At 40.0% G+C, this 21,810-nt stretch overlaps 1 protein-coding gene and 1 long non-coding RNA gene across 51 annotated transcripts in view; one reads left to right on the plus strand and one right to left on the minus strand.

Annotated features, from left to right (window-relative positions):
- The window catches only part of FOXP1 (forkhead box P1), a 521,641-nt gene that overhangs the window by 29,118 nt on the left and 470,713 nt on the right, over window positions 1-21,810 (minus strand). For 39 of the 50 annotated variants that reach the window (XR_014507549.1, XR_014507550.1, XR_014507551.1 and 36 more), the window contains 4 exons: window positions 21,246-21,333; window positions 12,327-12,410; window positions 319-520; window positions 133-212 (listed from right to left, as the gene is read on the minus strand). Coding sequence is in view for 47 of the 50 variants with exons in the window: in XM_083425244.1 (XP_083281370.1) it covers window positions 133-212; window positions 319-520; window positions 12,327-12,410; window positions 21,246-21,333 (454 nt within the window). In the remaining 3 variants the exon portion in view is untranslated. The remainder of the gene's footprint in view (window positions 1-132; window positions 213-318; window positions 521-12,326; window positions 12,411-21,245; window positions 21,334-21,810) is intronic. The other 11 variants (XM_083425259.1, XM_083425248.1, XM_083425257.1 and 8 more) reach the window with 1 other exon arrangement.
- LOC310671115 overlaps window positions 21,367-21,810 on the plus strand; it is a 4,072-nt gene continuing 3,628 nt past the window's right edge. The window contains exon 1 of the long non-coding RNA XR_014507798.1: window positions 21,367-21,810. This exon is cut by the window's right edge and continues 2,308 nt beyond it. This is a non-coding gene — a long non-coding RNA (uncharacterized lncRNA).

The raw sequence follows: 21,810 nt of genomic DNA on the forward strand, positions 1-21,810 counted from the left end.
TGTGAGAGAAAGAAAAAAACCTTATAGCAAAGAGTTCAGCATGCCAACGGGCTTCTCATCTGCTCTGTCTATAGCATCACATATATGTACAACCCTGGATCCCAGCAGGCTGTTCCGTTTGTTCTCACTTACCTGCCTAATTAAAGATGCATATGTAAAGGGTGGCCTGACTTCTGCATTCTTGTAGAATTCTTGGTTCTGCGCAAGATCTGCTAAATAAAGTACAGGAGTTCCCTGTATTACCATGGCCCACAGTTCACATGAGCAACACATAAATGAGAAGAATGTGAGAATCTCCCTGCACATCCATCAAGTTACCTGAAGAGATGGGCACGTTGTATTTGTCAGAGTACCGCCTTCGGATAGGTCCGACATTGTGCATGCTGGTAGTAGTGATGACAGAAGGTCCCTGGGTAACAGGAGTGATGGGTGCTGTTGGGGTGGTGGGGGTATGAGGTAAGCTCTGCGGAGAAGCCTCTGATGCAGTCTTTGAAAGTGTGACGCTAGATACAAGGTTCAGCTGTGGAAAAAGCAACAGGAGATGTCATAAAAATATTTATCACAATTTGCTCCCCTCGGTGCACAGGAGCGGTGTTGTAGTTAAGAGTGTGAACTGAAGACTAGGAAGTCTCTGGTTATAAACAACGTTTGAGCCATAACCTTAGGGCAAGCTACCATCTTTCAACTCAGCCCCAGGTTGCCTTCCATTGTAAGGAATAAGATGCTTTAAACACATTAAAGCAAAGGTGGCGGCCTCCATATGTTGTTGGACTATAACACCCATCATCCCTGACCATTCTGGCTGGGCCAATGGGAGTTGTAGTCAAAAACATCTGGAGGGTATTAAATAAAACGACAAGTATTTTTAAATTAAGTTTAACAATTTTTTATAAAAAAAACACACACTACTTATACTACTGAATGCCCCCAAACCAAGTATTTACTATGACTAGTATCCAAAGATGTGCCAAGTCTCTATTTTCATTAGTGCAAGGATTTATGCTTGCACAACCAAACTTTTCCTCCCCTCACACACCCCTTTATCTGTTCTGGGTTGTCCCCCCACCAGCCAATTTTCCACAGCAGATTTCGGGAAAGCCAGTGGCGGAGCTTCATGCTCCAGCACCAGGGGGCAGGGGGGTCTGGCGCACTACCCGCAGGGGCGTGGTGCGCCGCCTGTGGGGGTGTGGCACCCAGCGCGGTTGGGGGAACAGCTGCGATGGCACCCCACTGGGATCGCACTGCAACAACGGCACGAGATACCACCCTATGGTTAAGTTAAGAAAAAGGAGCCATTATCTCCTTCACATTTGGGTCCAGTGAACATTCTTGTATAGATATGATATGAGGAAAATATCAGAGTTTTGTCTCAAAACTATTATCATTACAGACTTTAAGCAGTTTTTGCTACGAATCCATTTTCCCATGAAAATCTGATAATAGAAAACAGTGAGAGAAGAAGGAAGAAAAGCACAATATGGGTACGTGTTTTTTTTATCCTCAGCAACTAAGCTCTTGGAATGATTTGCATTGAAAATTCTGCATGGATGTAAAAGGTTTAAATTATTATCTCTACATCATGGTCCCAATCCAATTCCGCAGATTCTGTCATTTTTAACAACAACTAAACAAAAACAAAAAATCAGAAACGCATTCACACATTTTTTATATCACTCCTGGTTTGGTCCCAAATAATACCATTAAGCCTTCAATCCTATACTCACTAACTGCAGCAAATTCTATTGAACTCAGTGGGGCTTCCTTCTGAACAGCCATGTATAGGATTATACCCTAGCATCTTACCTATTAGCTGTTTATTGCAAGGTTAAAGAATATATATTTGGTTAATAAAAAACAGACCACTTTAAGAATCAAGGCCATTTTTCTAAGCGATTATACAAAAGACCCCATGAGGACACCAGAAAATTTCTATTTCACGTGTAATACATGGGGTACTTAATTAATCAGTTAGAAAAGCAGATAAACTAATCAGTTATCTACAAGCAATATTCATATTTTTTTTTTTTTAAATGGTACTATATAACTAGATAATCAACATGGCCAACAACTGGCTGCAAGAAGTACATAGTTGAAGAGTGCTGATGTTATTTCCCATTAACATTGATCTCATTATACAAAGAGGACTCAAAAAGTATTCAAGACAAATGAAGGTTCATAGGAACTTTGGTGACAGAGACACAAGATGACCCTTAAAACACAGTAACTAAATGGAAATCTTGATGTTTAGATGCAAACAGTACAGAATGTGTACTTATGGCCTACTTTTGAGCTCCCCGCTGGGTTAAACAATGTGGGAGGGCCATTCTAACTCAACTGTCAATATAAACTACTGTCAGAATTCAAGATGTATCAAGCTACTCTGGAAAACTTCTCAAGGAAGGGAAAATGAGATATGTGCACCAATCTCAGAGCTTGGGATATGAGGGGTGAAGCAAAGGGTAGTAGGTGTGGCCCACTCTGCAACATTTCTCCATTTACAGAACCTTATTTTTATTTATGTATTCAAAACGTTTTTATAACACCCTTCATTAAAAATCCCAGAGTGGTTTTCCACACCCAAATCCCAATACAATAAAAACAGTTCATCTAAATCCAATAAATTCAGGAAAAACAGCAACCATCACAGTAGCCAGACAAATCTCAATGCTTTGGTATCAATGGGCAGCCAAATTACACACTACCTTTGCAGTTCTTCTTCCATACTTAAGACACAGAATGTTATTTCATAACCAAAAGTAGTTGGGAGTGGGGCAAAGATGGTTTGGTGTTTTGCTCTTTCCTCCTGAAAATCGCTATCCAGCTGCAATTTGCCCCCAAAGTGCTGTTTGCCGTAAACAGCAGCTGGAAGGCACGTGTGTTACTCCTGGTAGGAGAACCATGTGGGAAGTAAGGGTGACACTCTTGCACCACAGTCCCCCATCCAGATCACCTACCACATGCAACTGTGAAAACACACAAGGAATGTTTGGTTTGTGCCAGTCCTTTCCACTTATACAGCAAAGGGAACAAGCTACACCCAGGAAAACTGAGGAGGGAGCACATGTCTCATGGAAACTTGGCATGCAAAATGTTGAGGGGAAAGAGGCAGCAACAATATTTTTCTGCACATAGCAGCATTTAGTTATGAACCGAACTTTGCGGAAATGAGAGCTGGCTGGTTGGATCCGTGATTCGATCCCACAGTCTGCTCACATGTCTAAGAAGAAAGATGGGAGGTTTTGCTTTCAAATCGCGCAATTACATGAAATGACGGTTGCAGATTCAGAAATTACCTCGGACAGTGTTCTCTCTTGAAAACACGAGGCAAATGCTAACCTACGCACCTGACTGGCTATCTTAAGTTACTTTATTTGGGATAGCATAAATTCTGTTATGCCCCTCTGACATCTACCCATCACACACACACACACACACACACACGGAGAAAGCACAGTAACAACTATAGTACAATTGAGAAGTCTTGCTAAGAAATCAAATCTACCCTATTTTATCTCCATTGTTAAAGTAGGTGTTTTTAAACATCACAAGCAGATTTGAATCAATTTCCAGTGCTCTTCCATTGCATAAGCTCAGTAGATTGGCTCTCCTGCTGTAAGGAGCACGGATACTGTTTCATCATTACTGTTCAAACCACTCAATTTCAAACAAGTTCAATTCTGTTTTTACTGTTTAAAAGCTTAAACATTTAATCTGTTTCTACTAGGAAGCTGGGGAGGGGGAAGCCCAAAGGTCAATGTTCTCCAGTTAAATAATCTGAATTGAGTTAAATTTCTTTAGGCTTTTCAGGGTAGGTAGTACAACTAGAAATAAACAGAGAAAGTGAGGAAGAGTAAAGGGAGGGGATGCCTCCTTTAACAGGCTTGACAAATGACACTGCGATTCACACCCACTGCTGGGCTGCCACTAATAAGCTACAGAGGAAGCAGCCAATCTCAGCTAATTACCAGATAAAATTGTATTGTAAGGACTCTAATTAGGAGATGCTTATGGAGGTGATCTAATGATTAAACGCCGCATTCGAATGACCCCACCATCAATGTGCAATGGTGCAAGATGTCACTGGAATATTTTGTAGAAACAGTAATTTTATTTCAAGGGGGGGAGGCAGTAATATTTGTAATAATGGCTACGAGGTAAACTAATTAAAAGACAGTTCCTAGAGGAAGGCTGTGGCTTTGAGCAGCTGTGGCCGTTCCAAAACAAAGTGCCAAATCTCGACAGAGGAACTGCAGTCAAGTGGAAAATTTCTGCCTGACCTCTGCTCTTGCTATTAATTTGCAGGAAAACTAATGACACATATACATATTCCCACAAAATTGTTCTAATTGCTAATTTGCCAAAGGAGCCCAGTTTCCAAATTAAACATGACTGCAATCTGAGAGGGAAGAAGAAGAAGAAGAGGGGGAAGGTGGTGGAAGGTAGGAATCTAGCCTAGCATTGTGTTTCACCTCCGACAATGGTTGGGAGACAGAACCAACAAGTTAATGAAACGATGACCTCGTCACTTCCTATAGAAGTTTTGCTTGTCAGACTTCTGCTCGATGATGATAGCATCTCACGTTCTTCAAGAGGCCAACCTTGGTCAGCCACTGTGCCAAAAATGTAAAGGGGTAGCAGCATAGAGAATTTACACCGAGTACACTTGAGAATGCACTTCTTCCATTGCCTCAAAATTCAGTTATTAATTGTGAACTGGAGCAGAACTACTCTATGAATTGTGTTGGTTTTTGTTGGGATCTAAAATATTAATCTTCATTACAAACTATTAAATCTTAATATCATCATCAATTAACAATGGAAAAAGCCCCATCTAGACTCTGGCTTTGCAGCAGCCAAAGATGATTATGCAGGGCAAAGATCAGGAAGGGTTTGTACAGGGAAGGTCTCTTTTCCTGATGGAAATGCCACGCCATTTCTCAATGTTTGCATTTTCTATTTAAAAACATGCTGCTCTGGTTTTAAAAGTTGCTCACAGAGGCATTTGACGGACACAAAGCTTCCACTCTGGTAGAATTTATTTTGAGTGAGACAAAGCTGAACCCAGGCTTTATTATTGTGGAGTATGGTCCTTAACTTGGACGTGTTAGTGCAAGCTTATATTGCCCAGGCATTTATGGCAACTAGCTACTTGTTTTTGTCCCAGCAACAAGCAGACTGAGTATTGTTGGTTTCCATCTTGTAAGCGTTGTCAGTAAGTGACACTGTGTGTGGTTTAGAACCTGCTTGAAATGGTTGGGAGTTTGTACCTGAACATAGACAATATCTATGAATTAGTAACTATTTCTGTTCTCTCCTGCTGAGAAATAGCTGCCTCTGTATTCTGCCTAAGGATGGATCCAACACTAGGGTTGCCATACATCTGGAATTTTCTGGACATAAGCAGGATTCGGCCGTCGGAAATGGTGTCTGGGCGAAAATCACTAGAACGACCAGGAAAATCCGGACATATGGCAACCCATGTCAGAAGTGTAAAAATAGCTCAAAAACAACTTTTTTAAAGATCTTTTCTTGCCAAAAAAAAAAAAATAATAATCAGCAACTTTGGCAAAAAGAAAAGAAAGCTCAACAACGACTTTGCCAATAAAAAGCTCAACAACTTTTGTGTCTGGATTTTCACTTTTTGAAATATGGCAACCCATACACAATTCAAAAATATGTTTAATTACCACAACCAACCAAAGTCAATGTAGGAATATGCACCAGTTTCTGGAATATCTTCTGACAATTCTAATGCAACTCTGACTACTAAACAGCTTTAAAATATTAGGTGGGTGAACTGTCCTAAAATCAGATGACCAAGATCTTCTTATCGCAAAGGATTAACAAACAAAATAACACCAGAGCCAATTTCTCACTGCACTTTTAAGCCTGCAACAATTTAACCTGAAGTAGGCATTAACCCCCTCCCCTCACTCAGAAAGGCTTTAATTTTTTTCTGAAAGCTGCCTTGTGTTCCCATCAGGGAAAAAGGAGGGACAGAAATAAATATATAATAATAAAAATCTGAATTTTCTCCTGCTTGTTTTAAAAAGAATAATGTTCTTAAATGGAGTAAAAAATAAGTCTTACCCAACTTTACCTCACCATTGCTGCATAAATCATGAACAGTATTTTTTACACATGTACGTTTGTACGCATGCAAACACACACAAAAGAATGATAGTTAAAATGGCTTCCATTAGGTCTAAGGTAATGCATGCAAACGGTGACAAAAAAGCAGTAAACGCACCAAGAGGACTAGCAGATTTCAAGCAGGGGGGGAAATCATACAAGCTAAGCTGAGCCCATCTGTGGTGCTTTAGGGCAGCAATTTCTCCACTGTTGATTCTACCATTCTGATCATGGCTAAAACAGTTGCTGTAATTGGACTTCAGAGATGGACACCAATTGCTAAGCCACAGAAAGTGGATGTGTGTTGGGACTGTTAGATTTAGTGTGCTTTAACACTTCATCCATGAAAATTTATATATATATATATATATATATATATATATATATATATAATCTGCACGCAACACAGGATTTGGCAGGCAGCAATCACTTAGCAGGTGTTGTTATTGGCAGGGATACTAAGGAAACCCAAGTTGAGGAGTGGGACTTAATGAAAAACAGTATATAAAAACAGCTTTTGTGTGTTGCATTTGCAAATCTCTTTTTATTGCTACATATCATTATTTTTCAAACTATAAAATACAGCTACAGCAGCTAAAATGCTCAGTCATTACCTCACAGTTAAAAGGCTATTTTTTAATGCTTTGTTTTTACAGTTGCTAAAAACAGGATTTCAAAACAATCCTAATTGCTGTGGTTAGGGTAAAGGAAAATACATAAAAAATAGCCAACAGTTATGTCAGCTCTATAAAGACGGATGTACTGCCAGGTATGCAAAAAACACTTTTGAGCCAACGAAAGAAGAATGTATTCCTTCTCTCTTTCCCAAGGCGCAATTTGTAGCTATGAAAGTGCCATCGAAAAGCACATTGTGCCTTGGTTTCCCTCCGTCATCTGAACCTCATGCATGAATGAAAATAATGGAACAACTATTGCATTATAAGCATATCAATGCATTAGAATATCAATGCTTCTAAGTTCTGTCATAAACAAAAACGTCAGAGAGATTAAGAGAATACTGGATAATGGAATATTCAGTTAAATTTTATTTCAGACACTAAAATAAAAATAGTGATGTGAACTGCTGTAATATTTCTTTTGACAAAACAGGTCAACAGGAGGATGTAACAGAAAGCACAGCCACCTGTGTGCCTTGAGCACAGGGACAGGTATTCTCCAGCCACTTCTACTCTCGGAATGCCTCACACAACAGGAGTGACTAGAAAAGCAGATATCTTAAGATGGGCTTCCCTAAATCATGGAACAGACTGTTTGAGCTTTCCCCTCTAAAGCAAAGCAAAGATTGACAGTTCATCTGAGGACACGCTCCTTCACTCCCAAGTCTCAGAAGAACCAGCAGACTAACAGAAAACAGAGGTATGCAAGACTATGAGGGTCTTGGAGTGCCTTAAGGTTCACTGAACTCCCGCCTAGTCAATCAACACAACAAAAAGTGGAAAAGAATACAGTTTTCACCTCCTGACCCAGTCAGGTTATGAACACAAGGTGGGCTGTGTAGAAGAGATCAGGAAGAAGGCTTCTCTCACTATGGTCCTAAAGACATGAAAAGAGCTATCATTTCACACCATCCACTGACTGTGAATTCCACAAGCAAATGGGGATTTCAGAGATAAATTTTGGAAAATACAGTTGACTGCCTGTTACAATTTTCACCCAGTTCAGGGTACGTTTCGCTTTGCTTTCCTCCTCCGCAGGCATACCTATATAGTTCAATCCTCACGGTATACCTGCTAACTTGCTCAGTCGACCTAACCAATATTTTTCTTAACGAGAGTGCCTTCTTTTTGCATCCTGGCAAGCACCTTGTGTGTACACCCTACCCGCACCCACCACATTTGAAAGCTGTTTATAAAGGGATTTCTTTCAATACGCACTTATTGGAATTATGCTCACTTCCGCAGGACCTTAAGCATGTGGCTGATATATGATAGCTGAGGAACGTGCAAGCACTTCCAACACGCTGCAAAGAGATTGCTTATTTTAAGGAGATAATCTCATACATGCTTCTCCTTGTGATTATATCTGACAAGTTGCTGCTCTCTGTGGTTGGATGGACTCCTGATTCATTGTGTAGCACTGGGAACTGATCAAAGAGTTCAGCAAAATATGGTGCTAATTTATGTACCTAGTCAAGACCAAAGCACTTGACTAACGAGAAACACCTATGGCAACCAAATAATAGACAGCTAAAGCTCATATTGTACAGCCAGATCCTCAATTTTTAGCTGATGGTGAATTTTTAATGCAAGCATTACAAGCCCCACTCAGCCGCAATTTTACATCCGTGTTTTATTAGTAAGTTTGCATCAGTTCTTACTTTCGCCTTTAAAAATAGGCAAAGATATTAAAGCTAACATACACCTTGCATCAGTCATAGGGAGAAGGGAAAAATTAATTACTGGGTGTAGAGAATACTTCGCATTACAGTATTGGTCATCAGATCTCTCCCAGTCAAAGTTCTATCCTGCTGAGTTAAAAGGAGTGAGGTCTAGCCTAGACTCTGTGATGCCTTTGCTATTTCCCCCCTCACAGGGAAAGCACAATATGCAAAACACTATATTCCTACATTTTATAATTAATTTTCGAATGCTTCACCTATACATATTTTAATAATTTCTGATTTATCTGATGGTATCTATAATAAAATTTTCTATATTTCAATAAATGAAAAGAAGGCCGTTTCAATCCAACAACAGAGTGTCACACAATATAGGCCTGTCAGGCACCAATTTTTACTTCTAACATGTAAGTTAAAGGATAAGGAATTTATAATGCTGCCTGTGAACGAAACCACTTTTCATACACAAATGTGATCTTTTTTTCCCCCCAAAGGGTAATACAACAGTACATTTACATAAACTAATCCAAACAATCTATGTATTTGACAATGGCAAACCTCACACAGACTGCCTATTGTTGGTTTACATCTTGGAGTTCTTTATGTTGGCTTGTAACACTGCTCTAGCTGTCAAAGGTTTGACTTGGACTCTAAATAAATGGTTATACAAGTGCTGTGCAGCGATATTGGACTTCTTTGGAAAAGAAAACCTGCTGTGTATGAATTCAAAAGCTATTAATTTTTCAGTCAAAAATATTCATGCCTATTTCTTTTAATAGAGAAACACTGTGCTGAGCAACTGAGAGATAATGTTGACTAGTGGTACAGAATTTTCAATAGAGCAGTTAAAAATAAATTTAGTAGGAGGTCCCCATCAAAGCTATAATTTTCCAGAATGTAAAACATTTTTAATACTAATCAAGAAAGTGCATCCTCCCTCCCACATTGCCTAGATCAGTTTTTTCCTTTTCCTACTGCTTTTTCCTGTTTATTAGCTGTGTTGCAGTACTTATCATGGCACCCCCAATGGGTACGGCTGGAGCTCACGGTCAAAAGTTCCCAGATTTTCAGCAGCCAGATACTGGTCAGATGTCTGAACACTACGCATTACCTTCCTACAGATTATAATCCCTATTGCGTGGATGACGCTTTTTCACATGTCCACTATAAGAAGCCTTGAAGTACCTTTCCACAAAGTCATACAGCATCACCAGCAAAGCTTTAGCAGTGCAATTATCAAGCTGGTATTTAGTGTGGGCCAGGGGTATGTGCTCAGTTGGGCAGAGGTAACCTACATGTTGCTTGAAGTCATTTCTAGAGTGCTACCACCTTGTAGAGAAGAGGGGTGGGTGTTTGATTATGAGTCCAAGAGAAGAGAGCAAACTCATTATTTCATATTAACAGAGTTGTCGTAGGCGCTCCAGATACTAAGAAACAAGGTTCTTACCAAAGAGAGATGGAGCTCTCCAACTAAGCTTCTCCAAGCAATTCTCTTTTTATCATATGCATATTGTTTAGTGTTTGTTTGTTTTTAGAATAGGGGATTACAGGAAAGCTGCACGTAAGAAGAAAGCATATCTTAACTGTGCATTATACTTAGAGAACCATTATGCTCTTTGCATCACTGTATAAGAATCTACTCTCCAGAAAATCCTTTAATAAGATGGATCAAGAGAGTGAAAGGGATCAGGGATTCTAATGAAATGTTTGATCTTATGTTAAAAAATTAGTTCATCAGTCAGAATCGGAGTTCACATTCAAAAATTTCGATAAGTAAGCATCTTAAATGCAAGATACTTTAATTTTACTCCTTTAATTAAAATACCTTAAAATTCCTAATTGCTTCATGTGATAAACCAAGGCAGTGACTTGCCTTATGATTTTAAGATCTGTAAGATTTAAAGGTACAATGCGTTGATTTGATTTTATTCTGAGTTATGCAAATATTAATTGATTATTGATGATTTATAGTCAACTTTAATCAATATGCAGATTGTAATCAATATGCAGTGATACAGCACAATAGTCAAGTTTTGGTTTACTTGTTGTATTTTTTACTTTTTTGAGTAGTCTAAATAAAACAAACACATGACTAAATACAAGTCAAAGACGATTAGCCCAGCAAATATGGTAGCCTGCCTATGAGCAGTTGGTGGACCAAAATTAATGTCTGAAACAGAACACATTATTGAAATAAAGAACATAAAAAATATATAAGCACCCTGCACCTCTGTTTTCCTAGAAGGGAATGTGTGTTTTGCAGGTTCCCTGAAGAATAAATTGCTCTAGAACAGTGATTGGGGGGGGGGCACCAATGAGGGGAATAGTAGGCTTTTTCATATTCAAAACCTTTCATGTCATCCATTAATCTTTTTCCCCCCACCAATAAATACACTTCACATAGACTTAATGTACTTCAGTAGGACCTGTTTAGGAACTACTGTGTTGTTCACGATTATCTCATATTCTTCACTTTTTTCCTGTGCAGCTTTTTACCTTGCGGACAAAGGTCCGTATAGTTAAAGCTATGGTTTTCCCAGTAGTGATGTATGAAAGTGAGAGCTGGACCATAAAGAAGGCTGATCGCCAAAGAATTGATGCTTTTGAATTATGGAGGAGACTCTTGAGAGTCCCATGGGCTGCAAGAAGATCAAACCTATACGTTCTTAAGGAAATCAGCCCTGAGTGCTCACTGGAAGGACAGATCATGAAGCTGAGGCTCCAATACTTTGGCCACCTCATGAGAAGAAAGGACTCCCTGGAAAAGACCCTGATGTTGGGGAAAATTGAGGGCACAAGGAGAAGGGGACGACAGAGGGTGAGATGGTTGGACAGTGTTCTCGAAGCTACCAGCATGAGTTTGGCCAAACTGTGGAAGGCAGTGGAAGACAGGAGTGCCTGGCGTGCTCTGGTCCATGGGGTCACGAAGAGTCGGACACGACTAAACGACTAAACAACAAGAAGTGTTGCTTTCTGCTCATAATCTTGCAAACTGTTCAGGACTTCCTTCTTGAACAGAGTATGACATACTCCTTCGAGCATTCCTTATGACGTGAATCCAAAACTGATTTATTATCTAGAATATGATAGGTGCTATATAAATATTAGATGCTTCTGATCATTTTCATCACTTTGTGTTTGTTCATAACCTACTTAAATATCTGGCTTTTATAAAGTGGGGATGGAATTCCATAAGATGGCTGACCAAGTACTGTGGTACATGCTATCTGCATCCCTCACAATATATTTCACCCTGGTAGAGCTCTTCATTTATTTTATACATGTAAATTAGGAGAACAGCCTCTGAGCTAGTTTAAAATGTATGCTTCACTCCTAAACAGACTTACTGGGAGCTCTCATTGTGCTTAGTGGGACTTATTTCGGAGTAGACAGTCATTCCTAAAACGGTTAAAGCATAACTTTAAAGTCTACTCTTTAAAGTCCAGCTGAGTTCGCAGGTAAATGAGTAGACTTGTTGGCTTACTTTTTGCAAAATCAAATCAAATACACATAAAACACTTAGGGCTGAATTCAGCGTGGCACTAAGTAGAACATTTTGTTAGTGCAAGGACTTCTTCTTGCACAGCAGAGCATTGTTCCCCCTCTCCTCCTCCCCTGCCCCACCCCGCCCCAATCTGCTTGGCGATTTCCCCCTAACTCTTCCCACAAGTTCTGAAGACAGCACAGGATGTGCACAGGGGAGGGTGCAAAAAAGGAGAAGAATGTGCATGTCTTCACTTGGATGGGTATTTTAAAGTAGCCCGCATGTCTTTTATGCTCTTAGGTGGGAAAAGAGGCTGTTGTGAAGCTTTATTCTATCAGTGCAGATACTTACAGGCTGAGGTGTAGCTTTTGGTTCAGTTGACTTTACATGTAGGTGTGTCATCATAGCTTGCAGGCGCTCTTTGTCTTTCGAAAGCTAAACAGGAAAGAAAAATGGCATAAGTTATTTTTGTGAACAGAATCCAGAACAAACAAACAAAAACTTATTAATTTCTCAGAAATGTTATATGGTGCGCGCGCGCTCTCTCTCTCTCTCTCTCTGTGTGTGTGTGTGTGTGTGTGTGTGTGTGTTTGTAACAAAACTCTAGGTGCTGAGTATCAGCTTTTTGCAAAGCAAAATGCATTAGCTCTCAACTGAAGCAGCTCTAGACCTGCTGGCACCAGTGCGTTCATTGCAGCAGTGACAGCTAAAAGACATTAATGAATCATATTTGCTCACCAACCCTGTCCCAATTCATGGGCAAGAGGCAAAGCACAAAGGAAAATGTGGTGAGTAAAAGAAGTGTGTGCTCTTTTGGTTAAGCTTTTAAAATAAACTTAGAAGATTCCCTACCCTCTGCAACTATTCCGCACTGCTACAGTGGTTTTGCCCCCTACCCAGCATCTTCAGTGAGAATGAAACAAATGCTGCTAATTCTCAACTCTTGGGGGGGAAATCGAAGGTGCACCAAACTTTTGTTCTTGCATGGAACAGGAACTGGAGACAGCTTTAATTGTGGAAGAGGGGGAAAAGAGAAAGTAAGGCTTCTCCTTTTCTTATTCGCATTTGCCTCAGGCCGCCAAGATGCATTCAGTTTTGGGTATTGTTATGGGTTCTGTCCATTATAGCACTGACTTGGTGCTGCTCATACAAAAAAAAGTTTTGAAACTCAAAAGACAATTGAAGTTCTTTTGCTGGTACATGGACCTCAAAGCACAAAATACACATATGTATGCTTAGGGCCTTTGAGAGAAGCATTATGCAACAATAAAGGCTGCTGGATTACCTGTATTCCAAGCTTTCTACTCAGGTTATAAAATATTTGGACAGGTGTATTTATTCATTTTAAAATTATGTATTACATTTCAAGAGATTTCAAAGCTATTTGCATTTTTAAAGCAAAATCAAACATATGCAGTATAGCTAAAACACATAGAGCTAAAACAAATAAAACATTAACCAGTGCAGTCCCATACATGCCTTACTCAGAAGTAAGTCACAATGTTTTCAATAGGGATTCCTCTCAGGAAAGGGGGTATAGGATTATGCAGAATAAATTTCAGGAGCCATGGAAATGAACAAGACAGATAATCAGATATTTAGAGCAAGGGCAGGACTCTGTAAGTGAAACATTTGAAAGACTTCTGGTTTCAAGACAAAAACATAAAACAAAGAATGAAAGGATTCTTTGGGCTGCTTTTCTGCGGGTCAAAAAGCAATACTAATATAAACCCTTAACTCCATTAGCAACTCCTGTCTATTCAGTTAGATCATCCAGAAGAAGTCGCAAGGGCTTGTTAAGCCATGGATGTGAGTAAGCTGTCATCAGCATGGCACCATAAAGGGCTCCTAAGGTCTGGAAGTTGTGGCTGCTAATGGTATTTTGTGGAGGGGGGGCTGCACTTGTAACTTGTGACTAAATGGTAAACCAGAGGGCCACTTTCAGGGCTATCTGTGTTATGAATTATGTCTTTGAGAAATTTTCTCTGCTGTGTGCATTGTTTTCTGTATACTACATACGGTGCACACACCTATTCCATAGTGATTACACACTGCTAGCAAGCAATTCCGCAGTGGTTCTCTCAAAAGTGCAAACAATCACAATGGAAGAGACACATTTTTCTTATATTATAGCAAACAGGGTTTCTTGTTTGACACACTTTCATTTACTGTTTAAGGATCAATTCCACAAAGAAGGAGAAAATCATGTATTATGTGTGGAAAAGCCCTCAGCCTTATGTAAGTTATGAACACAGCTTAGGCTGACCCTCTTAGTGCTAGGCTCAGGATTGGGCCAAGGTGTCCCTCCACCCAGCCGCGTAGGCCAATCTACAAGAGAGTCACCCCAGCGGGGCAGAGCTCCCTGTTCCACCCACTGAATGTGCAGATAGGTGGAAACACCTGGATCCCAATCTTGCCTCAGTTTTCACTTGATGTCTCTGTGCCTGATCTGAGCCAGCTCCAGGCTGCTCCTGCCTTCTGCCATGAGTGATGGAGTTGTGAATGCAGACCTCTTTAGGAACACAGGGACCTGTCATTGTAACACTTAGCATTTAATGCTCACCACTTGTATGCAGGGCCGGATTGAGGTTTGATGAGGCCCTAAGCTCCTGAAGGTAATGGGGCCCTTTATATGTCCAGTTGTCCTTTGTCAACAAATTGTTGCTGTTTTTTGTGTTGAATATATGCTATATGGTAATTTATGGACCTAATAGGTATCTAAAGCCATTTGCACATAACAGTCCATGCAGAATGTAGGCATCCTATATATAGCAATGAGCTAACCAGTAATATTTTAGGGAGGAGGCTAGCAGGCGAGGCCCATTACTTACATCACAGGAGCCTACACAATCCAAAACACTTGCTGTATGTAGGTTTTATTTTATTTGTTTTTTATCTTATATTTTGGAAATGTACATCCAGTTTTTATTCCTTTAATTTGGGGGGGCCCTAAGAGAGTGGGGCCCTAAGCTATAGCTTGTTTAGCTTATACGTAAAGCTGGCACTGCTTGCATGTGCTGCAATGATCAATGGGAGCCTCCGAAGAATGGAAACAAACATTGGTAAGTTTCAAAACAGGCATGGTTTATTATGAAGATGGCCTGGTACCCTAACTTGTTCCAGCACAATCCCTGGTTCACCTGTGATAACAAGCCTCATATAAATAGAAACTAAACTCTGCCGAAGCCCTGCTTCCTGGTTGTGTAGTAGCAGGAAAAGAGGGCATGAGTGTCAGAGGCTCTTAGAACTGAACCACAGTTTAGCATTATGTGCGATTGAAGCCACTAAGTCAGACTATTGGTCCAGCTCGTTAAGCATTATTGACACTGTTCAGCAGCCCTCCGGTGCTCAAAACAAGGGTCTTTCATCCCTGCCTTGAGATGTCTAGAGCACAGGTCTTGCATACAGGTGATTTAACCCCTAGCATTTCCAGTTAAGAGCATCAGGTAGCATGTGACAGGAAATATTTCTGCTACATACTCTGAGGCGCTACTGCCAGTCTGAACAGACAACAGCACCTGAGATTTTAAAAAGTCTGACTTGGTATAAGCTCGTTTCCTATGTATATATGGAGGAAGGTTGTTCTTTGCAGTGTCACCATCAAAAATTTTAATGAAGCAGTGACTTGCACGCATTTGATGACATGGAGTCTAGTCCATGAAAGCTTGTGCCTATTAAAACGTGCTGGTTTTTAAGATCCTACAAAATGTTACATTGTTTTTGCTGCACAGAATAACACAGCTCTTCTCTAGGAATTGGGAACTCTGCTATCTTTCAAGGGCTCCAATCTAGAAGCTAACAGAGAAAAGGCAAAATATAGCACAAGGGGTTTTAAATCCATATTTTTGTGAGAATAATACCTAAGGATGAATAATAAACTACAGTTTAAATACTTCTTTCATTTGGAGATGGAAGCGCTGCAGAGAACATAAGAGGTAAAACTCCAAGTGTGCAAGTTGGGGGTCTCAGGTGTTCATAGCCGGGAAGTACAATATTACTACATGACATTTATTTTCTACTTGCATTTCTTGGAGAGTTCACAGGAGTCAATCAATGCTCCTTTTGCTCTAACTGTTTTGCAGACAGTGCAAGCAGACATAATCTCAGGAGTCAAAGGGCTAACTTGAGATCAGTTAAGTCAAATCTACTACAGACTATGGTCAGCACTTGCTATGAATTAATACAGGGATGGGAAAGCTCCAGACATTGCTCACCTCAAATTCCCATCAGCCTCAACTGGCATGGCCAATGGCCAAGGATAATGGGTGTTGCAGTCCAACAACATCTGGAAGGCTATAAGTTCTCCATTCCTGAACTAATGGGACATATATACCTTGAAAGTCAAACAGCTTAGTTCTTGAACGTTTTGGCTCCTGAACGCCACAACCCCAGAAGTGACTGTTCCGGTTTGCGAACTATTTTTGGAAGTCGAACATCTGATGGGGCTTCCAATTGGCTGCAGGAGCTTCCTGTAGCCAACTGGAAACTGCATTTTGGTTTCCGAACATTTTGGAAGTCGAATGGACTTCTGGGAGAGATTCTGTTCGACTTCCAAGGTACGACTGTATATCTGTTCACAGAAGTTTCTAATGATGGAAATGTTCTGGCTAATCATTTATCTGTACTCACAATTTTATTCACTTTAATCAGTTAATTAATTTTGGCTTTACATGTATTTTGGGATCACTTCTCATGTTAAGATTTTTAAGCCGTGGGAAACCATTCACACTCAGGCCTGTAATGTGTGACGGCTAACCCAAAAGTATAGGAGCATTTTCCACAAGCAGGAACTTGTCAGAAGCACATTATCTCCCAATGTGAGGTTTTGCATAGAAGTCTTTGTAAAATACTGTATGAAATAGTGTTTTCCAGATAACTGAACAGCTGGATACCAGTGGTGGCCACACCAATATTTCAAATGTGCAACCCCAAAAGAAGCCCCCTAGTCCTGTCAACAGCTTAAAGAATATTTAGTTGATTAATCACGATTGATTGATCGAACAATACACCGCTTGACTGTAAAATACCCCTCAAAGAATAAAGTTAATAGATTAATGTAAAGGCTAGCAATGGAGGCAGACAACGATGACATAAGGTCCTGCCCCAGCTGGATTGTCCTCTCCTCACCCACCCTGTGGGAAGGAAGGTGAGATGTGTGAAGGCAACGATCAGATCAAGGCCTGCTATAGATGGGGGGCTTTCTTCTCCCTCCCTCCCCCCACTCTAAAAGAGAAGCTATACACTTTATATCCTTTATTTGTTTTGGTATTTCAAAACTGTGAACTGCCTTGGAGGAACGGCAGCCTATAAGTGCAATTACAATTGAGAAATAAAGAAATGCACTTACATTTAAATTAAATCAAACATTTAAATTATGTAACTAGAGTTTTGGTATAGGTATTGCTTTAAGTACTGCTAGAAGTGTGAAATCACTTGCAATTTACACAACAAATATTACCACTCATTGCTTAGAGGAAAGACCATCTTTAATATTTTCCTTTCCCTTGCCCTATTACTTAAACATACTGCAACAAAGATAGCCTGAATACATATGAAACTGCAGCTCCACCAATCAATTTTAGTCACCAATTAATCAACCCAAGTTTTTGTTGCTTAAGGCAACAGCTAAACTAACGACGGCTTGGAGCCCCGCATCTTTTTATTTTAAAATTATATTTATATCCCACATTTCCTCCAAAGAACTCAAGGTGGGGTTAATCTTATCCTTACAACAACCCTGTGAGGTACGTCAGCTGTGATGAGTGACTGACCTGTGCTCATCCGTTGAGCTTCATGGCTCTAGTCCAACACTCTAAGAACTACACCACACTGGCTTTATGTAACACAAAACTATTATATCGTAGTGCTGTTCTAGTGGTATGATCATCATCATGACTGGCAGTGTGATCTTGGGAACGATTCTCAAGGAAGAGCCAACGTACCGTATTTTTCCGTCTATAAGGCACCCCCATGTATAAGACGCTCCCTATTTGGGGTGTTACTATTTAAGGAAATGTAAGGAAATTGGGGGTGTATAAGACGAGCCCAGATTTTGAACATTAGTAAAGGTAAAGGGACCCCTGACCATTAGGTCCAGTCGTGACCAACTCTGAAGTTACGGCGCTCATCTCGCTTTATTGGCCGAGGGAGCTGGCGTACAGCTTCCGGGTCATGTGGCCAGCATGACTGAGCTGCTTCTGGAGAACCAGAGCAGTGCACAGAAACGCCATTTACCTTCCCGCCAGAGTGGTACCTATTTATCTACTTGCACTTTGACGTGCTTTCGAACTGCTAGGTTGGCAGGAGCAGAGACCGAGCAATGGGAGCTCACCCCATTGCGGGGATTCAGACCGCCGACCTTCTGATTGGCAAGCCCTAGGCTCTGTGGTTTAACCCACAGTGCCACCCGCGTCCCTATTTCAAACATTATTTTAGAGTAAAAAAACATAGTCTTCCACATGGAAAAGTACGGTAATTGTGCATGCAGGAATCCCAGATTTGTGTGGAAGAAGCCAACCTGGAATGTGGGACAGGTTATGCTGTCATACTAACTCCACCAGCACTTTACACAAATAGTACATTAAAAATGCATTGCAAAAAATGGGCACCAAAACTATGAATTTTTACAAGGGACTTTCTTCTACTTCTTTCTTTCTTTTTTTTAAACAAACACAGAAATTTGGTGAACTGAAGGAAATTGACAGATTGGTCCATCCAGTCCATCCATTGCTATTACCTTTTTCATTATGTCCCTACACTGTTTTGATGTCAGAAGTGGAGGTCTTCCAGGACTTATGAGCAAGAGCCAGAGACCACTAACAAGCTTTGCTATCAATTCCCTGCCAAAGTATTTGTTTTTTTCACAGGGTGCAGAGGGGAAGAAATGGATGGGGAGCCAGATCTTTTCACCTGACTGCAGGCGGTATCTCACTGTGGAATTCAGTCTTTTGATACTCAATACTATTTCACACACACAAAATTGTTTTCACATTTCCCCAATAATACACATTTTTTCTTAGCACATTTTGAAGCAAAACTGTGTTTTGTTTTGTATACTTATTTGCAGGAAGTGCAGATTACAGAGAATCACATCAAAATGTGAACGAAGTTGAATTTCCCCACACTGCCCCTAGTAAATATCACTACTCCAGACTTTATAGGGAGATCTCTGTATCATATTGGCATCTAATGGGGATAAGTAAGAGATTAATAGCATAGGAACTGGTCCAGTGTGTCATCGAAATCCTCAGTAGTTATTGTCTCCTGAGGATGAAACCCAGGGAAGGAGCAGGAAAAAGGAGTGGGCCATAAGCTCACCAATTCCCTCCCTTGTCTGGACAGCAGGAAGGAATCAACAACTGGACCAGAAATCCTACATTTGTTCATGTCTAGATATAGTGAGAAGTCTGGTTGAGCCTGAGGCCTGCTCCTAAGAACTCCCTGTTTACTATCCTGGGAATAAATGACCTAAGGTAAAGGTACCCCTGCCCGTATGGGCCAGTCGTGTCCGACTCTAGGGTTGCGCGCTCATCTCGCTTAAGAGGCCGGGAGCCAGCGCTGTCCGCAGACACTTCCGGGTCACGTGGCCAGCGTGACGAAGCTGCTCTGGCGAGCCAGCACCAGCGCAGCACACGGAAACGCCGTTTACCTTCCCCTCTATAAAGCGGTACCTATTTATCTACTTGCACTTAGGGGTGCTTTCGAACTGCTAGGTGGGCAGGAGCTGGGACCGAACGACGGGAGCTCACGCCACCGTGGGGATTCGAACCGCCGACCATACGATCGGCAAGTCCTAGGTTTTACCCACAGCGCCACCTGCGTCCCCTATAAATGACCTACAAGGCTGCTAATTTAGGGAACCATCTACCTAAGGCAGGCCTGATATTTTGAGTGCTTTCAATTGTGAAGCCCTTTCTTACTAAACTTCCTGCTATTCTATTACTGAAATACCTATATCTACACACACACACACACACACACACACAAACATACACAAATACATTTTTTTTAAAAAGGACAGGAAATTCACCTTTCTCAATTTGTAATATACAGGTAATGTTTTCCTGATAGATGGACCTCCTCTGAGCTTACCAGCTTAAATTCCATTATTTTTGCAGCCAGCAAGGAAAACCTGTTCCTAACTACGTAACATTTTTCATAAAATACATCTTGCTGAAGTTTATCATTCCTGCTGTGTTTGATTTTCTAAAAGAAGTTGTATTAAAATATTGTTAATACTAATAAGAGGGCGTCATGACCGTGGTTTTGCAGAAAGTAAAATTTAGGAGGATATCTGGACAAAAGAATTCTAATTTGTGAGATAAGAAGATAAAAGGGAATTTTAAAAAATACAAGTCATGGTTATCTGGGAAAAGTAACAACAAAAAGTTTTAAGTGTGTTTTTGCTGATTTTTCTCTATAACTATTTGAAGCTGTAAATGACTAACTCAGTAAAATTCCAAATGTAATTATCTTCTGCACTTAGCCCACGGCTTTCCATATATCTCTACATTACCATCTTGCATACAAAATAGGATGGATTTTTTTTTTTTGAATGGTAACTATAGAATGTACAACATTGTTTTTAATTTGTCTTCTTTGGCTAACCTTTTGCCTACTCTCTTGCACACAAAGAAAGTCAATCCACAAAGAGCAATAAGGCATAGACAGGCAAGGGCTTGGAAGGATTTTTAAATACACTTAAAAAGCAGTGATAACCATACTGTAGTTGCACATCTTTATACGCTATAAATTCACTCCCTTAATAAATCCTTAATAAGTTATATGCAAAAACAAATCTTTTTTCCCAATAGTAGAGGAATTCATATATTTCAAAGTTGTGAAATGTGTGTGTGTGTGTGTGTGTGTGTGTAATGAAATGTAAAGAAATGAATGTTTAGCTAGATGAGTAAAACAATCTCCATTCCAATCTTGGACAAGTCTGGAAACCAGAACAAACCATTTTCATGTTTTCACCAATTCTACACACTGGGATACAATGTATACACCCCCCCCCCCAAAAAAAGTTTCAGTGTAGAATAAATTGAAGGATAAATTAAATTTGTACTGATAATTTTGAGTAATGTAGTGCATTCAAACTTCCATTTTCTTTTCAGCTTTATATATGAATAAAGAGGGATCCAAGAGTCAATCTTTTCAAATTTTGAAAATGATGGAAGCTCTTCTTTAAATTACAGTTGGGCAAAGCAAAACTCATTTCATCGGACTCAATTAATACTGGGAAATATTAATATAAAATATGATCTTTACCTGCAGCTCTAACTGTTGTACAACCTGCATTTGCACTCTACATTGGGCTGTACTTCTATCATCCAGCGCATGCTCACTGTTGAGATGTCTGTAACAACATAAAAAAAAATCATTAAGTGAAATGGATAAACAAAAAGGGAAGTAAATATGTAAGTACCAGAATGAGTAAAGCAGCCCAAATATTACACCCAGAAAATCGGATTATTGTTTTTTTGAACAATACCCCTGTCCTGGTTCAAACAGTGCTTGTTAATATGGGTCTTTGTATTTCAATAAATGAATGTTTCACATTAGCGACAAAACTCTGCAGAAGAGATTCCCCCGCCCCACTGATAAGAAATACAAATATGACTAAGGAAACAAGCTAAACATATTTTTACATCTATGTAGAAAAATGATGCTGGATAAATTGGTGCATGTGACAGATCATCACAATAGACTAAAACATTCACATGGCAGAAAATAAAATAGCACAAAACTGGAGGAGAAAAAAAGAGAATTAAATGGAGGAGAAGCACAGAAAGGTATGGGCTTATGAGAAAATTGGTAGAATACCTGTTTTGAA

This window comes from Podarcis tiliguerta, assembly GCF_965153285.1.
Source record: "Podarcis tiliguerta genome assembly, chromosome: 2".
Taxonomy (NCBI): domain Eukaryota; kingdom Metazoa; phylum Chordata; class Lepidosauria; order Squamata; family Lacertidae; genus Podarcis; species Podarcis tiliguerta.